General features: G+C 38.4%; 1 protein-coding gene across 2 annotated transcripts in view; it reads left to right on the forward strand.

Moving 5' to 3' along the window:
- The first annotated feature begins 815 nt into the window (after window positions 1-815).
- Window positions 816-18,780, forward strand: part of PPEF1 (protein phosphatase with EF-hand domain 1) — a 123,401-nt gene continuing 105,436 nt past the window's right edge. Inside the window, exons 1-3 of one of the 2 annotated variants that reach the window (XM_071213197.1) lie at window positions 816-977; window positions 1,187-1,289; window positions 7,355-7,520. In XM_071213197.1, coding sequence (XP_071069298.1) covers window positions 7,448-7,520 — 73 coding nt within the window. In that variant the 5' untranslated portion in view covers window positions 816-977; window positions 1,187-1,289; window positions 7,355-7,447. Of the gene's footprint in view, window positions 1,092-1,186; window positions 1,290-7,354; window positions 7,521-18,780 lie in introns of both variants that reach the window. The other variant, XM_071213196.1, reaches the window with a different exon arrangement.

An 18,780-nucleotide genomic window follows, 5' to 3' on the forward strand; every position in this document is an offset into this window, starting at 1 on the left:
ATAGGAGTACAGAAGCCCACAGCTGCCTTTCCAGATATTTTAAAAGTGACTCCGTTAGATTAAATAGAAAGCTAGGTAACCATTTTACTAGCTCTCCTGTGGCTTTCAATTGCATAAGGAAATTGGGCTAAAGTGCAACTTGGGTGGGGTTCTGAAATGATCATGGCTGGAGGCATTTAAATCCTGGTTTGCAATAGCAAGGACCGTAAGCTCTAAAACACAGAAGGCATGGAGCCAGCTAGGACCAATTTGGGAGGAAAATTGCTGTCAGTGCGGTTGTAGTCAGCATGAGTGAGACTGGGGACAAGTCCCCCTCAGGACTGCCTCAACACCTAGCAGCACTGTGGCTGTGGGCCTCTATCACTTAGTGCATCTTCCTCCTCAGCCTTCTCAACCTCAGCAGAATTGCAGGGCAACTTTCCTTTTCCTTTCAGGTGATGATGGGAAGGGGAAGCTCCCTTTGACTGCTAGCTTCTCCAACAAGCAGCTAATTGAATAGCTGGTGGGCTCAACGTGTCATATGAATTACCTTCAGCACAGCACCAAACCACTGCTCCCGTTAAACCTCAGAACTTTAAAGTCCTGAGGCAGAACATTTGGTTTTCCTAATTCCTTCTCTTAATTGTACCCAGGTTGTTGGAAGGATTTCTAAAAATCACCCTTGGCTGACCTAAAGATTCAGCAACTGGGTGCTTTTCTGTCTGTCCCCCACCCCTTTTTGTTTTTTTTAACCCAACTTATCGTTTATACTTTGAACGGCTGCATGCAAACAGCGGCCCAACCCTGCCTCTTCAGAGCCTGGTCCCCTTGGAAGCAGTCACGTGATGGCTGATTTAGCAGCCCAGAACTTGAGAGCATCCCTTTATCTCTAGGCCAGGAGCTGAGCAGGGGCAGGGCTGGGGCAGAGAGCTGCAGCTTGCAGGCCAGCTCAGCCTCGCCCTGATCTGTGGCTCTGGGCTCGCCTTCCAGGCTGAAAGGCAAAGCAGCCATTTCCTTGTTGGAATTATTTCTTTATTTTTGCGTGTATTTACTCATTTATTTAAGCAAGAGCTCTCCCTGCAGAGAGCTACAGAGCTGTGAGATGTGCAGGTGTGAGTGTGTGTGTGTGTGTGTGTGTGTGTGTAGGGGTGGGGGTCTCCAAAGAGAGCTGGAATGTACAATTTCTGAATGTAATCTTTTCTTTCAGACCTCCACATTCCTCCTAGAGAAGTTTTTTTTTTCTCGTTTCTGTTTCTCTTGAAATACTTGGGGTGAGGAAAACCTCTGCATTGAGCAAGCAGAAGAAACAGGTAATAATGTTTGTTTGTTCTTAGGCACTTTTGGCAAACAGAATTCTACATTATAAGCATATACTGTGTAGTAATGGAACAGGGCATGTGCACTCCTTAGAGTATAATTTATGGTTTTGAAATTTCTTGGAATGATTTTTCTTAAAGATGCTGATTACAAACAATAATCATAATTTTAAAAAGGCCTATGGGGGACTTTGTAATCTGAAAGGTTGTGGCCAATTTCAAATGAACGTAACGATGTTTAGAAAGGACCTGCAGTCATGTGGTATTTATGCAAAAAATAAGGAAAGGGATATTGATTTAGATGGTCCTTTGAGAAACTTTTCTAGGTCCTTTATGGGGTTCTCTCCAAACCCTACTGCTACCTAACTTCATATTCAGAAATCTTTCTTTAGCCTCCTTGGCTTTGCCTTGTTTTAGAGGACCACAGCATTTCTGTTTATAGAAAATGGAAACAGAATTCCTTGCATGTTCAAGACTTCACTGTAATGATTTAGTGTATACACAAATTGACCAAATTGGATCCTGAAACCAAGGCATAGCTAGCTTTTAGGCAGACAGATATTTTTGCTCTTTAATGATTCAACAGAATGGGTCTTTGGTTCTGCGGCTAATCAGCTGTATCACTGTGTTGCTGAATATGGTATTTAATCACTCAGCCTTCCTTTATTACTATGTCGGGAGGAGGGAGATTTGATACAACCTTGAAGGTTTGCTGTGAAGATTAACTAAAATAATAGAAATATAAAGCCTCTTAATAAATAGTAGTGATTTTAGCTATTATTATTATTGGCATAGAATTTTTTTCTGGAGGTACAGAAGATCGAACCCAGCACCTTGTACATGGGAGGCAGGTGCTCAACCACTCGAGCTACATCTGCTCCCCTAGAATTCTTTCAGATCTTAGAACTCTCAGGGGAAGAGCCCAGTTCTTGGTAGTTGGACTCTTCAATTATCCCAGAGCCAGTAGACACCCAAAGAGTTCAGTCTCTGGGAGGCCCCAGATGATACATTCTGAAGGAGGAGAATTGACCAAATATTATTTTGTTCAACACTCCTCCCACCCATGCATGGCTAACTCATCAACTATAAAAAGAGTTGCTCTTGGTTCCACCCAAGGTTTTCAACCATGGTGCTCTTCATTCAGTCCTCAGTACGAGCCTATAAGGTGTGTGTTATTGTCCCTGTTTTCTTCATCAGGAAACTGAGGCACAGAGGAATTAATGTCTGACTGAGCAGAATTCAAACTCCAATATGTTTGACTTTTAAATCCCTGGTTCCACTGGACCAGCATTAGATAATTAAGAGTAATAGGTGGGCTTGAGATGCTTTACCTCAAAAGGGTCCCCAGCTTAGCTATTTGGGAAACAGTGGACACTATAGCTCTTTCCTGGAGATTCACAGTGCACACTAACCTATTGAAGACTCCGAGAAGTCTTGCAGTAAGGAAAGCTGTTTAACCCCACCTCCTCTGAACTTATTTGATGGTGGGACCTTTTTTGCCTTATACCTAGAATCATAAACCACATAAAACTACTCTTCCACAACCACATTCTGGAAAACCTGGCTCCAGCCAAGCTGACTCCAGATTGCAGTCATTTCTGATATCACAACAGATTACCCTCAGGCATCCTTTGGTCCTCCCTTATCTTATCCTTGCATCTGATGGAACCCAGGATAACTCAGTTATACAGACCTTCCCTTACTCATTTGCGACCCCAAGCACAGGCAGCTGCTACAGCATTCTCCTGGAAAGGTAGTGGTGGCACAGTTCTCTAATGTGGTCGTCCAGGAACTCCTCTTTCCCACTCTATGCCCTTTAGTTCAATTTAGGCCCCAGGCATCTGGCTATAAAACCCACTTTTCAAGATGAATCTTGAATACTGAGGAGAATGCAGCAAGGTGAACCTGAACAGGTATCCGTCCTCCATGCTCACGACTACACAGTCCAAGGGGGAAGAATTAGACCTGCCCACCTATCTAACCGCCATTTTTTGGGGGAATGTGGGTGCCAGTTGAATGACTGTGGGTTCCAGATTTGGGTTCCTCAGGGTCAGAACTAGTGTAGGAATTTCTTACACTAGGAAAAGCTGAGTTACTAGCATGGGAAATCATGCAAACATCACATCTAGAATGCCAAAAGTAGAACCAAGGTCAGAGTAGCAGAGCCAACGTGTGGGAGCTGGATAGAGATGTAGTTTGCAATAAAATAAAGTTAAGAACGAGTAAGAATAATTTGAAGAGGCTGGCTAGCTCTTGCAGGGTGCCTGGTGGTAGTGGTGGGGTTGGCTCAAAGGGCCATCTTTTGTTCTTTCCTTGTAATTTCAGCTTTGGAAATGAAAAGCGGTTAGGATTAAAAGAATTGAACAACAGCAAAGAGTTCTGCCCTCCAGTTCTCCCCCCTGACACCCTCACCCCTGTCCCCGACACACACAGACACACACGCACACACACATGGTTAAAACCTTTTAGCCGAAGTCTGTCATTTTGCAGATTATAAGTGAGTGCCAGTGATGAGTCAGTATTTTATGTTTACATTTAAAAGCCATTCCTGGTATATGTCAGTAGGGACAGCAGTGCTGGGCAAGTTTCAAGTAGTTTTTTTCCCCCAATATTCGCCACTCTGGCTCATGTTACTTGTTCCTGTCCAAGTATCCTTGGATTTTTGTGAACCATGCATAAGCACCACACCCGTATCCAGCCCTAGGGAATCACTTGTCAGAGACTTCTGTGGTACACTAAGTGCTTTTCTAATGCTGACAGAGGAAAGGAAACGGAAGAAGCTTGGGTTTTACCGAATAACGGAAAATCCCAGGTCATCTTTATCAGTGCAGACCCGGGCATCCTCAGAGGCACATACACTGCTTAAAATTTTGCTTCCCTCTCTGTCCTGAAGTGGGTGAGCACAGTCTAAGTTGGGCAGTATGTGGGAGTGGTAAGTGGCACCTGGCCTTAACCAGCCCATGTTTCAGTGAACATTAAAATGAGCCAACTTTTTGTTTTTAATGTTACCTGAGGGAGAACAAAAAAACAGTTTAAAAATAATTTGCTTAATAATAGTTATTTAATACTGTAAAAATTCCAATAGCAAATTGTTTTTTTCTCAAAAATGGTCAAAGAATTCTAGAACAATTATTTTTTTCAGTCATGATTTTGAAATTTTCTTTAAAAATGGATGTATGAGCACTATGTATTTTCTGGCTTAATTAAAGGCTTTTTTTTATAATCAAAGAGCATATATGTGTGCAAAATGGTGGACTAATAATAACTTTTGGTCGTTAATTTTTTAAAGGACTTGCTTAGAAATATTCCTTTCTTCCTTCATTCATTCAGCAAATATTTATTAAACACCTGCTATGTGAGACGCACTATGTTAGGTGCCAGAGATTCAAGAGGTCTTTATAAAGAAAGTTATCCATAGAGCTCTCAGCCTAGCAGAAATATACTCAGGCTTGATGCTTTTTTATTCCTAGTGAATCTTTTATATGGAATTTTGTTTTTTGTGTTATTAATTAACAGTAGTGGCTGAGAAACAAATGCCTTTGGAGAGAGATTGCTTTATTTTTTTCTGAAAAAAGAAAATTGAAATTGGAATATACCACTTCATCATGTTGAATCAGTGTTTGTTGCCTACTCAATGCCCAGCTTTTGTGTATTCATAAAAAGGGGTAGGAAAAAATAGTATAAGAATGGATGCAAAGCCCAAAGGTGATACAGGTGTTAGAGAGCAGGGTTTCTCAAACTGAGATGCACAGACCGCCTGCCTGCGTCAAAGTCCCCTGAAGCATCCACTTAAATGCAGATTCCCAGGCCCCCAACCCTTCTGACTCTGAGTCATTGGAGGTAAAGCCTGGGAGTCTGCATTTTTTAATGACCTTCCCTGCAAAGTCTTGTGAGTACTCAAGTCTGAGAGCACTCATCTAGGCACTTGGAGAATGCCACCAGGACACTTCAAAGTGTGATGAAGGAAACCAGCAGATGTGTTCTCACAGGCACTGCAGGTAAACTTTGTGAAATTTTTGTGTGTAGGGAGAAGGCAGGAGATGGGTAAATAGTGCCCTGATTTCAAAAATGAGAAGATGCCAGAAGTTACAGATATATAAGCCTAACGTGATCTCTGAAAACTTTTCTTTCAAACAGAGTCAAACCATTTAGAGGAAGATGTGATGATCACTGGACATCATCATGGGCTCACTAAAGCATGGTCTATATCAGAGATTTTCAAACTTTGTGGCATTTTAGAATCATCTTAGGTGCTTTAAAAAAATCCCAAGGCTCAAGTCCCACCCAAACACCAATTACTGTATTGGGTGGGGCTCATGCATCAGTATTTTTCTTAATCCTCAGAGATTCTGATTTAATGGGGTGCAGCCTGGGCATCAGGAATTTTTTTTTTTTTTTGCATCAGGAATTTAAAAAGCTCTCTGATAATTCTAATATGCAACAAAGTTTGACAACCACTGGTCTGTTTGACATTAGACAAGTCACTTCCTTGTACTCTGTCTAAATACTAGGTAATTTTAAAGGTCTCTCTCACCCATAAACATCTGTGATTCTGTTATTAAAAACCATGCCAAACTGATTTCCTCTTTCTCTCTCTCTTTCTTCTTTCTTTTTCAGGAATTGGAATATCAAGGTGTCAAGATATATATCTTAGTTTCATTAAAAATATTTAGTGATTAAAAATATTTAGTGAAATTTCCCAGGATATCCTTGTAGATAAATAAGATGATATTTATGATGGGTGAATTTGCCACCTAACTGAACAAATTTGCTCAGAGAGTGTGAGTGTAATGGATTTGTGATGACCCTGGAGAATTGTCTTGGGTGGAATGCCACAAGTCTTGTTTTGCCTTTGCACCTGACCTTGTTAACCCTTTTTTTAATCTGTGATATAGATGAAGAAGACATGAAAGCAATGCTTATCAAATTTAGAAATGAGTCAGAGTTTTTTGGGGGGGTTTAATTAATTCAATATATGCAAGAATCAGCCCCAGCTCTGATCAGACAATCTGATCATTAAGGTTAATGTTGCTTTAAAAATATTTCAGGGGAGTGGATGTAGCTCAGTGGCTGAGCCCCTGCTTCCCATGTATGAGGTCCTGGGTTCATTCCCTGGTACCGCCTAAAAAAAGAAAATTTCATAATTGAAATATTTTGCTCATTTTAGTTATTCTTTTCTTTGAGTTGAAAATTGGAACCTTTAAGTGTAGTACTGATAGAAAAATACACATGTCAGGTAGGGTCCAAAGTCAGTTGCTCTCTGACTTTGTCCCTATCAAGAAATGCAAATATAAAACGTAACAGTTTGTTAGATCAGGCTGGTTTGCAGCACCACAAAATGAAGGAAACAACATCCAGAGAAAACAATGAGACGATACTGTAGACAGGCATTTTGTTTAAAAACTCCCATCAAGTGATTGTGGAAGATCCAGATCCAGCAATTTCAGCTAACTCATCAGAAATACCTGGAGAGCTTCTTTCAAAAGAGCACTCACACAGATTATGATTCCTAAATCTGGAGTGAGGTCGTGAGTCTCTTTTTTTTTTTTTTTTAATGAGTGCCCTCAACCAATTCTGAGAAATATTGAAGAAGTCACTTTGATTTGAATTATGGCTTAGTTGTTTAAACATATGTTTTATTCCATAGTTGATCTCTAATTTGAGTTTTTAAAAGTCCGAATAGATTTAATGACCTTGAGCTTAAAATCAAACACTTAAATTGTGTCGGATCCTCCATACCCCATTCCCTATATCTCAATTTAAAAATCGTGTATTCTTCCACTTCAAATTTTCTTTTCATTTTTAATGCTTTAGTTATACAGAGCTTGATCTGACCTAAGCCTGGGGAAAATGGAATTTATGTGTAGCAGAAAAGCAATCTATAGTTGTTCTGTTGCTGCTGCTGTGTTTTGGAAAGAATTAGATTATATGTGATCGCTTTCCACATCACATAATGAACAGCAATTCAGAAGAAGCATCAAATGAGTCCTGCCGAGCAGCCCCATGGATACCTTGTTGTTAACTGGCTGTTTTCTTCCCTTATGTGTCTCCCTCATTAGTATCTATGACTGAAGTGGATCAGCTAGGAGTGGTTCCTTGCAGCATAAAGTGAGGTACTTTTTACCCTCGCCTTCAAATCAGAAGTTGAATTCATGAACACACCTGATTTACACAACATGGGCTGTGGCAGTTCATCTTTGAAGAAAGGGGGGAGATCTGAGACTGGTGAGTACTGGCAGTGTGCCCTGTCTTGGTGAATGAAAAGGGGCTAGTGAGCCAGATTTACCCTCTCCCCCTTTCTCATTTACTCATACTGTTCTTTGTACAAGGCATTATCACTTGACTTGAAAGTTAAATATTGGGGTAGCATGGGAAACTACCTTCAGGAAGATGTAGCTTTGAATTTATGATGCACCACAAAGTGTTACATAAGAGATATTTTAAGTTTGATTTAATTTCAGTTGAAAATATACCACTATAAAATCTCAATTTGAAATTCAGTGGCAGGGAACAAGGAAGCCTCTGTAAATTTGTATCTGTTTATTCAATACTCTTGTAATAGCTATATCCATACCTATGTGACACTTAGTAGTATCATTGAATTTTTCTTAGATTTTATAACCCAATGATCAAATTATGATTTATATCCATTTAACACAGAACTTTATGAGATTTGCCTTATGTTTTTATAATAGTCTAGGTAGAATTTGAGGAATGCTACATCTGTTTCAAAAAAAGTGTGTTCTTTCTAAATAGATGATCTCCCCCACCACCCCCATATAATTAGAGGCTTAGATAGTTCCTTTGTTTACTTTGTGCTGAGGTTCTTATAGTTACAGGAATCTAGTTGGAACTCATTTGAGTGTTTAAGGGAACCTTGCCTCCACAAGGAAATTAAAATAAAAACAAACTGGGGCAATTATATGAATAATTTGCTCTTAAACTCCATTCCTTTATTTAGGTTATAGATAATTTTCTCAATTACTATTCCACATTTTGGTTTTGGAGATTTACTCAGGCTTAAGGTGGAGAGGTTAGGATGCGGCGTATTCTATACTAATTAGTGTGGGATGCTTCCCTTTGGGAATCTATTGCTTCACATGGCACAAAATCATAGCATTTTTATGCCAATCGGAATCAAATGTTGTTGTTCTTCCCAGCTGACTTGTGCTGCTGAGTTCACAAGCTGTTCGAAGGGAGGAGGTCGGGACTTGGAAGATGCACTAACTCTTTCAAGTCTTTAAGTGTGTCATTGTTCAACCACTCTTTCAAAATCTTTCAAAAACTCCAGTGGAACTAGTTCCACAGTAGTAATTTACTAGCAGAGAGAGAAGAGGGTAGGGTTACCCACAGTTCTTCAAATTTAGCCACATTTCTTAAGTTAAAAAAAAAAAAAAAAGCCAAGCCTAACTTGTGAAAGTCAGTTCTTTCTTTTTTGAAATACTTTTCAGCTTTTAAAATGTTACATGTAAATTACAGTATTAGCTTAGATTTATAGATCCCTTTTTAAAATAGCAACTTTACTGAGATATAACTCACCATTCAATTCACCTTTTTAAAATGTACAATTCAGTGGTTTTTAGTATAGTCACAGAGTTGTGCAACCATCACTGTAATCAATTTTAGAACATTTCCCCCTCCCAAAAAAACACAAAGACCTTAGCAGTCAGTCCTCACACCACCCCCTCTGGCCCCAGCTTTAGGCAATGGTGAATCTACTTCCTGTCTTTATAGGTTTGTTTATTCTAGACATTTCAGACATATGGAATTATACATGTGGTCTTTTGTGACCAACTTCTTTCACTTAGCATAATGTTTCCAAAGAACATCCATGTCATAGCATGTATCAATACTTCATTCCTTTTTATTGCCGAATACTATTCCACTGTATGGATTTACCACAACTGGTTTATCCATTCCTCAGTTAGTAAACATTTGGGTTGTTTTCACCTTTAGGCTATTATGAATAATGCTGCTATAAACATTTCTTTACAAGTTTTTGTATAAACATAAGTTTTCTGTTTTCTTGGGTGTATATCTAGGCGTGGGATTTCTGAGTCACATGGTAACTTTATGTTTAACATTTTGGGGAACTTTTCCAAACTGTTTTCCCAAATGGCTGCACCATTTTATATGCCCACCAGCAGGTATGAGGATCCCGATTTCCTCACATCGCCACCAATGCCTGTTACTTTTCTGTCTTTTTGATGATAGTCACCCTCATGGACATGAGGTGGAATCTCATTGTAGTTTTTATTTGTGTTTCCCTAATAAAAATGAGGTTATAATTAATAAAACCACATCTCTTTATGTGTTTTTTTTTTGCCATTTGGATATCTTCTTTAAAGCAATTTCTATTCCAATTCTTTGCCCATTTATAAATTGAGTTATTTTTATATTATGTTGTATGAGTTCTTCATATATTCTAGATATGACTTGCTCATCAGATATATGATTTGAAAGTATTTTCTTCCATTCAGTGGGTTATCTTTTCACTTTCTTGATGGTATCATTTGATACACAAGAGTTTAATTTTGAAGAAAACCGATTAATCTATTTTTTCATTGGTTGCTTGTGCTTTTGGTCTCATATCTGAGGAACCACATACCAAATCCAAGGTCATGAACATATACCCCTATGTTTTCTTCTAATAGTTTTATAGTTTTAGCTCTTATACTTGTGTCATTGATCCATTTTGAGTTAAGTTTTGTGTATGGTATGAGGTAGGGGTCCAACTTCATTCGTTGCATAAGGATATCCAGTTGTCCCAGCACCATTTGTTAAAGGGACTCTTTCTTTCCTCATTGAATGGTCTTGGCATTCTTTTAAAAAATCAATTGACCACGAATGTGAACATTTGTTTTTGGAGTCAATTTTATTCCATCATCTGTATGTCTATCTTTATGTCAGTACCACACTGTCTTGATTACTGTAGCCGTTGTAGAAATTTCTGAAATAGGGAAGTACAAGTCCTCTAGCTTTGCTTTTCTTTTTAAAGATTGTTTTGGCTATTCTTGGTCCCTTGACTTTTCCATGTGAATTTTAGGAGCTACTTAAATTCTGTAAAGAAGTTAATGGAATGTTGATAAGAGGATTGTATTGAATTTGTAGATAAATTGGGGGAGTATTGCCACCTTAACAATATAAAGTCTTCTCATTTATGAGCATAGAATATCTTTCTACTTGTTTAAGTCTTTAATTTCTTTCAATAAGTTTTATACTTGTTAATTTTTTTTCTAGGTAGAAGTGGAATTGTTCTTTGTTTTTGTTTTGTTTTGTTTTGTTTTGTTTAGGTACCAGGGCCAGGGATTGAACCTGGGACCTTTTAAGTGGGAAGCAGCACTCAAACACTGAGCCACATCGGCTTCTCTGGAATTATTCTCTTAATTTCATTTTCAGACTATTCATTGAGAGTTATAGAAACACTTGAATTTTGTGTATATTGTATCTTGCAGCCTTCCTGAGCTCTTTTATTAGTTCTAATAGACTTTTAGTGGTTTCTTTAGGATTTTCTATGTATAAGATTATGTCATCTGTGAAGAGAGATAGCTTTACTTTTCCTTTCAAATCAGGATTCCTTTTATTTCATTTTTTTTTTTTGCCTAGTTGTCCTCACTAGAACCTCCAGTACAATATTGAATATTTTCTAATTTTCCTTTTGACTTTTTATTTGACCCACTGATTTTCCAGGAGTGGGTTGTTTAATTTCCACATTTTTGTGAATTTCTCAAAGTTCTTTCTCTTACCAATTTCTAACTTTATTCCACTGTGGTCAGAAAAAATACTTAGTTTGATTTCAGTTCTTTTAAATTTATTGAGACTTGTTTTATGGCCTAGCATATGGACTATCCTATGCTCCTTGTGTACTTGAGAAGAATGTGTATTCTGCTGTTCTTAGGTGGAGTGTTCTATAGATATATGTTAGGTCTCGTTTATTTATAGTATTGTTCAAGTCTTCTATTCTTTGTTGATCTTCTGGCTGATTGTTATGTCTATTATTGAAAATGTGGTATTAAAATCTCCAAAAATTACTGATGAATTTTCTATTTCTTCCTTCAATTCTGTCTCTTTTTTGCTTCATATATTTTGGGGCTCTGTAGTTAGGTACATATATGTTTACAATTATTTTATTTTCCTGATGGATTCACACTTTTGTAATTATAAAATGTCCCTCTTTATCTTTGATAACAATTTTTTTTGTTATAATTCTATTTTTTTCTGTTATTAGTATACCCACTCCAGGTTTCTTATTATTGCAGTTTGTGTGATATAACTTTTTCCATCCTTATATTTTCAGCCTTTTTGTATCTTTTAAGCTAGAATGTGTGTCATGTAGATACATATAGTTGGATATTGTTTTTCTAACCAGTCTGGCAATCTCTGCCTTTTTTTCATTAAAATTTTTTTATCGAAGTATATTATTCATACATGAACATACATAAACAATAAGTATAGTAAAAGTTGTGAACTTGCAAAACAAACATGTGTATCATCATACAAGGCTCCCATACATCATCCCACCACCAACACCTCGCTTTGTTAAGAAATATTTCTTACAAACTATGAAAGAGCATTGTCAAAATTTTGCTACTAGCTATAGCCCATCTCTTACATTTGTTGCATTTTCCCCCAATCTCTGCCTTTGATCATATTTTCCCCTTCTAGTCCTCCTTTACTGCTTTCTTTTGTATTCAATGAATATATTCTAAAGAGCGTTTAAATTCTTTTAATGATTTTTCCACTACATTTTTTGAGTTATTTTCTTAGTAGTTGCTTTAGGGTTTGCCACATACAGTTTAAATTATCAGAATCGATTTCAGACTTATGCTAACTCATTTTCAATAAGGAATAAACACAATAGTCCTCTAAAGCTCTATTCCCTCTCTGCCCATTAGATGCTATTATTATTATATGTATTGTATCTTTGTGTGTTACAGATCAAAGAATAACTTGCACAATTATTGCTTTACATAATTTTATGTCTTTTAGAGAATCTGAGAGAAGATAGAGAGCAAGTATGTATTCATAGAGTTGTGTTTATTAACCTTATTTGCCATTTCTGGTTCTCTTTATTTGTTCCTGTGGATTCAAGTTACTATTTGGTGCCATTTCCTTACTCCAATATAGCTTTGGTCCCACTCACCTCCTTTGTGCTGTTATTGTCAAATATATTACATTTGTATATATTAGAGGCTCAACAGTACAGTTATATAAATATTATTTTATATAATTGCTTTTAAAATTAGTTTAGAGAAGAAAGAAGAGATATGCATTTATCCTGTCTTTTACAACTACATAATTACCTTTACCTGGTGCTTTCTATTTTTAAAAAAATTTTTATTAGAGAAGTTGTAGGCTCACAGAAAAACCTTGCAGAAAACGCAACATTCCCTTTTACAGCCCCCCCATTATTAACACCTTGTATTACTGTGGTGCATTTATTGTAAGTGATGAAAGAATGTTATAGTAATTGTGCTATTAACTATAGTCATGGTATGAAGTTTTAGGTTCACTGTTTGTGTTGTGCAGTCCTGTGTATTTTTATTCTAGTATATATGCAACCTAAAATCTGCTCTTTTAACCAAATTCAGATATGTAATTCAGTGATATTAATTATGTTGACAGTGTTGTGCTACCATAATGAATGGTGGCTCTCCGTTTGTTTGTTTGTGTGTGTGTGTGTGTGTGTGTGTGTGTATGTAGTCATATTACTGTCTGGAGCCACTTGCTTTTAGCCTGAAGAAATTCCTTTAGTATTTCTTATAAGGTGGGTCTGGTAGCAACAAATTCTCTCAGTTTTGCTTGTCTGGGGATATCTTTATTTCCCCATTCATTTTTGAAAGATATTTTTGCTGAATATAAGATTCTTGGTTGGCAGTTGTTTTTTTTCCTCTCAGCACTTTGAATATGTCATCCCACTGCCTTCAGGTTTCCATTGTTCCTGATGAGAATTCAGCTGTTAATCTTTTTGAGGTTCCCTTGTGTGTGATTCCTTTTTCTTCTGCTGCTTTCAAATTTTTCTCTAGTCTTTGGCTTTCAGCATTTTTACTAGGATGTGTCTAAGTGTAGATCTCTTTGCCTTTATCCTACTTAAAGTTCATTGAGCTTCTTGTATGTATAGATTAATGTTTTTCATAAAATTTGGGAAGTTTTCAGTCAATATTTCTTCAAAGATTTCCTGATCCTTTCTCTCTCTCCTTTCCTTCAGTTATTCTCATTATACATTTGTTTGTGCACTTAATGGAGTTCCATATTTCTCTGAGGCTCTTCTTATTTTTCTTCATTCTTTTTTCTCTCTGTTCTTCAGATTGTATAATCTCTATCAATCTGTCTTTGTGTTTGCTGTTTCCTTTTTCTGCCAGTTCAATTCTACCTTTGATCCCCTCTGGTAAATTTTTCGTTTTGGTTATTGTAATTTTTAACTCAAGAATTTCCATTTGGTTCTTTTTTTACTAATTTCTATCTCTGTATTGATATTCTCTCTTTGATAAGACATTGTTATCATACCTTCTTTTACTTTTCTAAGCATGATTTCCTTTAGTGCTTTGAATATTTATAATGGCCTCTGTTGCAGCCCAGCTCCTGAAGGGCATGAGTCAGGGTGGTGGAGAGACCAAAGAACATACTCCACACATAATCAGCCATGAGCCTTATTTATGGGGACTTACGGACAGGAGAGGGTCTTCAGCGGCTGAGAAATGAAAGTAGCACTCCTCGGGAAACGGACTTTGGCCCAGTGGTTAGGGCGTCCGTCTACCATATGGGAGGTCCGCGGTTCAAGCCCTGGGCCTCCTTGACCCGTGTGGAGCTGGCCATGCGCAGTGCTGATGCGCGCAAGGAGTGCCGTGCCACGCAAGGGTGTCCCCCGCGTGCGGGAGCCCCACGCGCAAGGAGTGCGCCCGTGAGGAAAGCCGCCCAGCGTGAAAAAGAAAGTGCAGCCTGCCCAGGAATGGTGCCGCCCACACTTCCCGTGCCGCTGACGACAACAGAAGCGGACAAAGAAACAAGACGCAGCAAATAGACACCAAGAACAGACAACCAGGGGAGGGGGGGGGAAATTAAATAAATAAATAAATCTTAAAAAAAAAAAAAGAAAGAAAGTAGCACTCCTCAAAAAGGCAGGGGAAATGAGGGGCAATATATAGGGTCTCAGAACAAAGACCTAGGCGTTTCTGCTAGGATCACGTGAAGAACGTAAATGGGGTCTGGTGATGTTATTATAGGAAGGAATTGTACAGCCTGGAGAATAATACAGTCTACAATATTATCTGCACATTGTTTCTTTGTGAGGAAGTCTGTTATATTTTAACTTGTGTCCCGGGGTATGCAGGCAGCTGCATACTAGTACTGCTGGCTGAGTTTCCCTTAGGAAGGGGGAGGCAGGGCTGGGGGCCCACTAGACCCCCACAGCCTCTTTGAAATCTTTGTCTGTTAAATCCAACTTCTGGGCCCTCTCACAGGTAGATTCTGTTGCCTGCTTTTTTTTTTTTTTTTTCCTTTGGTTGAGTCACATTTTCCTCTTTCTTTGCATGCCTTATGATTTTTTTTTTGTTGAAAACTGGATTTTTAAGTAATATAATATAACAATTCTGGATATGAATTCCCTTCCTCCCCTGTGGGGCTTGTTTTTGTTGTTGTTTGCTTGTTTGTTTATTGACTTGATTGGACCATTTTAGAAGTCTCTCTCTCCCCTGATGTCACTCTTAAGAGATGCAGCCTTGAGCACATGCACAGTCACCCTGGTGTGACAGTGGTTTTAGCAGGACTTTGACTGTTTCTTTGCCTGAGCTCTCTGAAAGCAATCTCCCTCTGCTGATATCCCACCCACCATTTAGGCTTTACTGCAAGCACATTTAGTTTAGGCTGATTGTTCTTTTGTTTTCAGCGATGCCCTGAAGCATAAATTGCTCCACAGTCTGATCTAATGCAGTTTGGACCCCTTTGCAGAGGTAGTTTTGAGGCAATTCTCTGGCAGTTTTCTGACCCCACAGGGAAGGGCTCTTCTTAGCTGTCTCCTTCCCTGGTTGGCTCTGGTAAAGTAGCTAGCCTTTGGTTTTTCTTGTTGCTCTAATGGAGCTACCAGCCTCCTCTTAGTTACCACCAAAATAGCATTGTTTTTGAAAGCACCCTTATGCTTGAACTTCCCCACACTCTGTTTCAAATAAAGTCAGTTCCTTTGGGCAGAACTTCAGAGCTCTCTGTTGTTAAGGACTTTCTCTCCCTACTGGGCAAAATCTCTAAGCACCTGCTCTGGAGCTGGGGGTGGGAATCATGGGCAGTTCTCTTGATGTGATACCTCTACTTTATGAGAACAGGTCAGGGCAGTAGCTTCAGGTTGTCTCCCAGCATGGAACTTCTGCCCTGCAAGTGAGCTGGGGCAAAAATGACCAGGGCCCCTATATTCTTGGCCTGTCATGCCTGGGGTCACACCTCTACCCTATGAATGCGGACTGAGAGGAAGAGAACCCCAATCTCTCAGTCGTACTCTTCAGATATTTAGGCTCTGCAACTTGAAGCTAGCAGTGGTGAGATTAGAAATGCTAGCTGCTTGCCTTTGCTGGTGAGATACTGTAGCCTTAGACTGGGAGCTGGGAGAAAGGAAGCCCCATTTTTGGCAACACCCACCTGGTTTGGCGCTTCCGTTGTCACTTAGAAATAAGGATGGGGAGGGAGAGTATGGTGTATGGCTCAACTGCCAAACACTTGCTGTTCTTACTGAGATTTTGTCGATTTTCTTGAATAAATGTGTCTTCATCTGCTGTATGCCCTTAGGACAATTTCCAGAAATTTTTAATGTTTTGTTTTTTTTTTTAACATTTTTTCACCAGTTATGCTTATTTTCTGGAGAGTGGGTCTCTAGAGTTACTCACACTGCCCTTTTGGAATTGTGTGGATCACTTTTATTTCATGACTCTGAAGTCATTTTTCCCATACGTTATCTTTTCTGTATTCAAAAACTTCTGAGCATTCCAGCACACACTAGAAGGAGCTTCTTTTTCCATGGTCAATTGTTCTTCAATGATGTAACCATTTTTTACTTTTTTCCTGCTTTTTTTTTCCTTCTTCTTCAATTTGATTTAAAATAAAAAATCTCTAAGGCTTCCCTATGCAAATAGTGGTCCATGGACCAACAGCATTGTTATCACCTGGGAGCCTGGTAAAAATGTAGAATCTCGGGCCACCCCACCCCAGTCCTACTAAATCAGAATCTGCGTTTTAATAAAATTCCTAGGGAATATGAATGCACGTTCAAATTTGATAAGTACTGCTTTAAGGGACAGTGTTTAGCTATAGAAAAATGTGTTTCAGTCAGTTTATAGAAGTTACAGAGATGGTCTTCCTATGGCTTTTTAAAAATTTTGTATGTTAGCCTGCAATAATGTACAAGTTCCAGCTTTTAAAAATTCTTGTCTCTTGCTGAATATGTTAGTCAAGGTTTATTATGAGTTCATAGTAACAAATCTGCCAGAAAAATGATGCAATGATGTTTACTTACATTTATCCATAAGAAAAACATTCACCCATGAAATAAAATAAAAATGATTTTCTCGTTATGGAAATTTAAAAAAAATATAGAAAAGCAGTTGAAAATAATTAATTCTCATTCATCATTCAACTACCCAGAGATAATGACTCTTAACATTTTTTGACATTCTGATAGTGTATTTCCAGGTTTGTTTGTTTATTTTTTGGTATAATGTAGATTTTTTATCATCCTATAAATGCTTTGTAGCTTCACTTTTAACATATAAACATTTCTCCAATTGTTACAAATTCTTTGTAAACATCATTTTAGCCATTTCTAAATATTTCATTTAGTGGATAGGCTATAATATACTTAACCATTCCTCTAATATTGAACTTAGACCTTTTTTTCCTTGTGTAAATAACACTTTGAAGAATTTCTCTATGCAAAGCTTTTTCCTTATTTTGGATTATTCTCATATTCAGGTGATTAGACATGGAATTACTGTGTCAAGGACTATGAATATTTTGAAAGCTCTTCATACAAAATAATAGCTATTATCTCCTGATTACTAACTGTATTCCAGAGAATGTTGAAAATATTCTATATGTATTTTATTTAATCCTTACAATAAACCTGAGTAAAGGGTTATTATTCCTGTTTGTATAGTTGAAGAAGCTCATGCTCAGGGAGGTAAATACTTGTCATATCATACAACTAACAACTAGAGGAGTTGGTACTAGAACCCATGACTTCTGTCTACAGAGTATAACCATCACACCCTTTTATGCTTGCCTCCCCAATGTTGCTGACCCCAGAAATTGGCATTAATTAAATGTACTTACGTATAAAGTCTCTTTTATTTGCATAGTGCTTTGGTAGTGGACCAGACCCTTTCACATACATTTGGCTCTTCACATATTTGTGAAGAGTTGTTCTCAGTTTGCAGAAAAAGAGCCTCAGGTTTTGAGAAGCAAAGTGATTTGCTCAAGAACACATAGCTAATAAGTGGTAGAGCCAGTGATAGCGCTTGATTCCTGTTCCTAGAGGCCTAACTAGAGTTAAGGGTTTTTTCCTTCTTGGTCATCAGCCTCAGCACAAGTACTCTGCCACTGTATTACCACACCATTTTTTTTTTTAAGATTTATTTATTTTATTTTATTTCTCTTCCCCCGCCCAGTTGTCTGTTCTCTGTGTCTATTTGCTGCGTGTTCTTCTTTGGCCGCTTCTGTTGTTGTCAGCGGCATGGGAATCTGTGTTTCTTTTTGTTGTGTCATCTTGTTGTGTCAGCTCTCCGTGTGTGCAGCGCCATTCTTGGGCAAGCTGCACTTTCTTTCACTCTGGGCAGCTCTCCTTACGGGGCGCACTCCTTGCGCGTGGGGCTCCCCTACACGGGGACACCCCTGCGTGGCACGGCACTCCTTGCGCGCATCAGCACTGCACGTGGGCCAGCTCCACATGGGTCAAGGAGGCCCAGGGTTTGAACCATGGACCTCCCATGTGGTAGACCATGCCCTAACCACTGGGCCAAGTCCGCTTCCCTACCACACCATTTTTTGAGAAAGAGTGGCCTACATATAAAATCCAGCTTGTTCCCCTCTTGCTGGCCATCTACTTTCTATGTAGAAGAGTAGCACTGATTTTATATTGCTATTGTTATTTCACTTCTTTTGTGAAAGAAAGGGAAGGAAAAACAATAATAGCAGCTGTCATGTATTGAGTGGCCACTCTGTATATTTATCATTTCTATTTCTCACCAAAACTCTTAGAAGGAGCTTTAATTAGTCTTCTTTTATAGATGAGGAAACTGAGGCAGAGAGATTAAAGGACTGATCAGTCACTCACTGATTGATGGTTGAGCCCGAATTGGAACCAGGTCTGACAGATTCCCAAAGTCCATGCTTCTCTGATATACGACCCTGACATATAGAATTGGATTTGATACAAATAACAGCAATTGAACATTGCAATTTCTCCTGAACTTCACTTTACAGTTAAAATTTTATGTCAATGTGATTT

This window comes from Dasypus novemcinctus, chromosome X (genome assembly GCF_030445035.2).
Source record: "Dasypus novemcinctus isolate mDasNov1 chromosome X, mDasNov1.1.hap2, whole genome shotgun sequence".
In the NCBI taxonomy this organism is placed as follows: domain Eukaryota; kingdom Metazoa; phylum Chordata; class Mammalia; order Cingulata; family Dasypodidae; genus Dasypus; species Dasypus novemcinctus.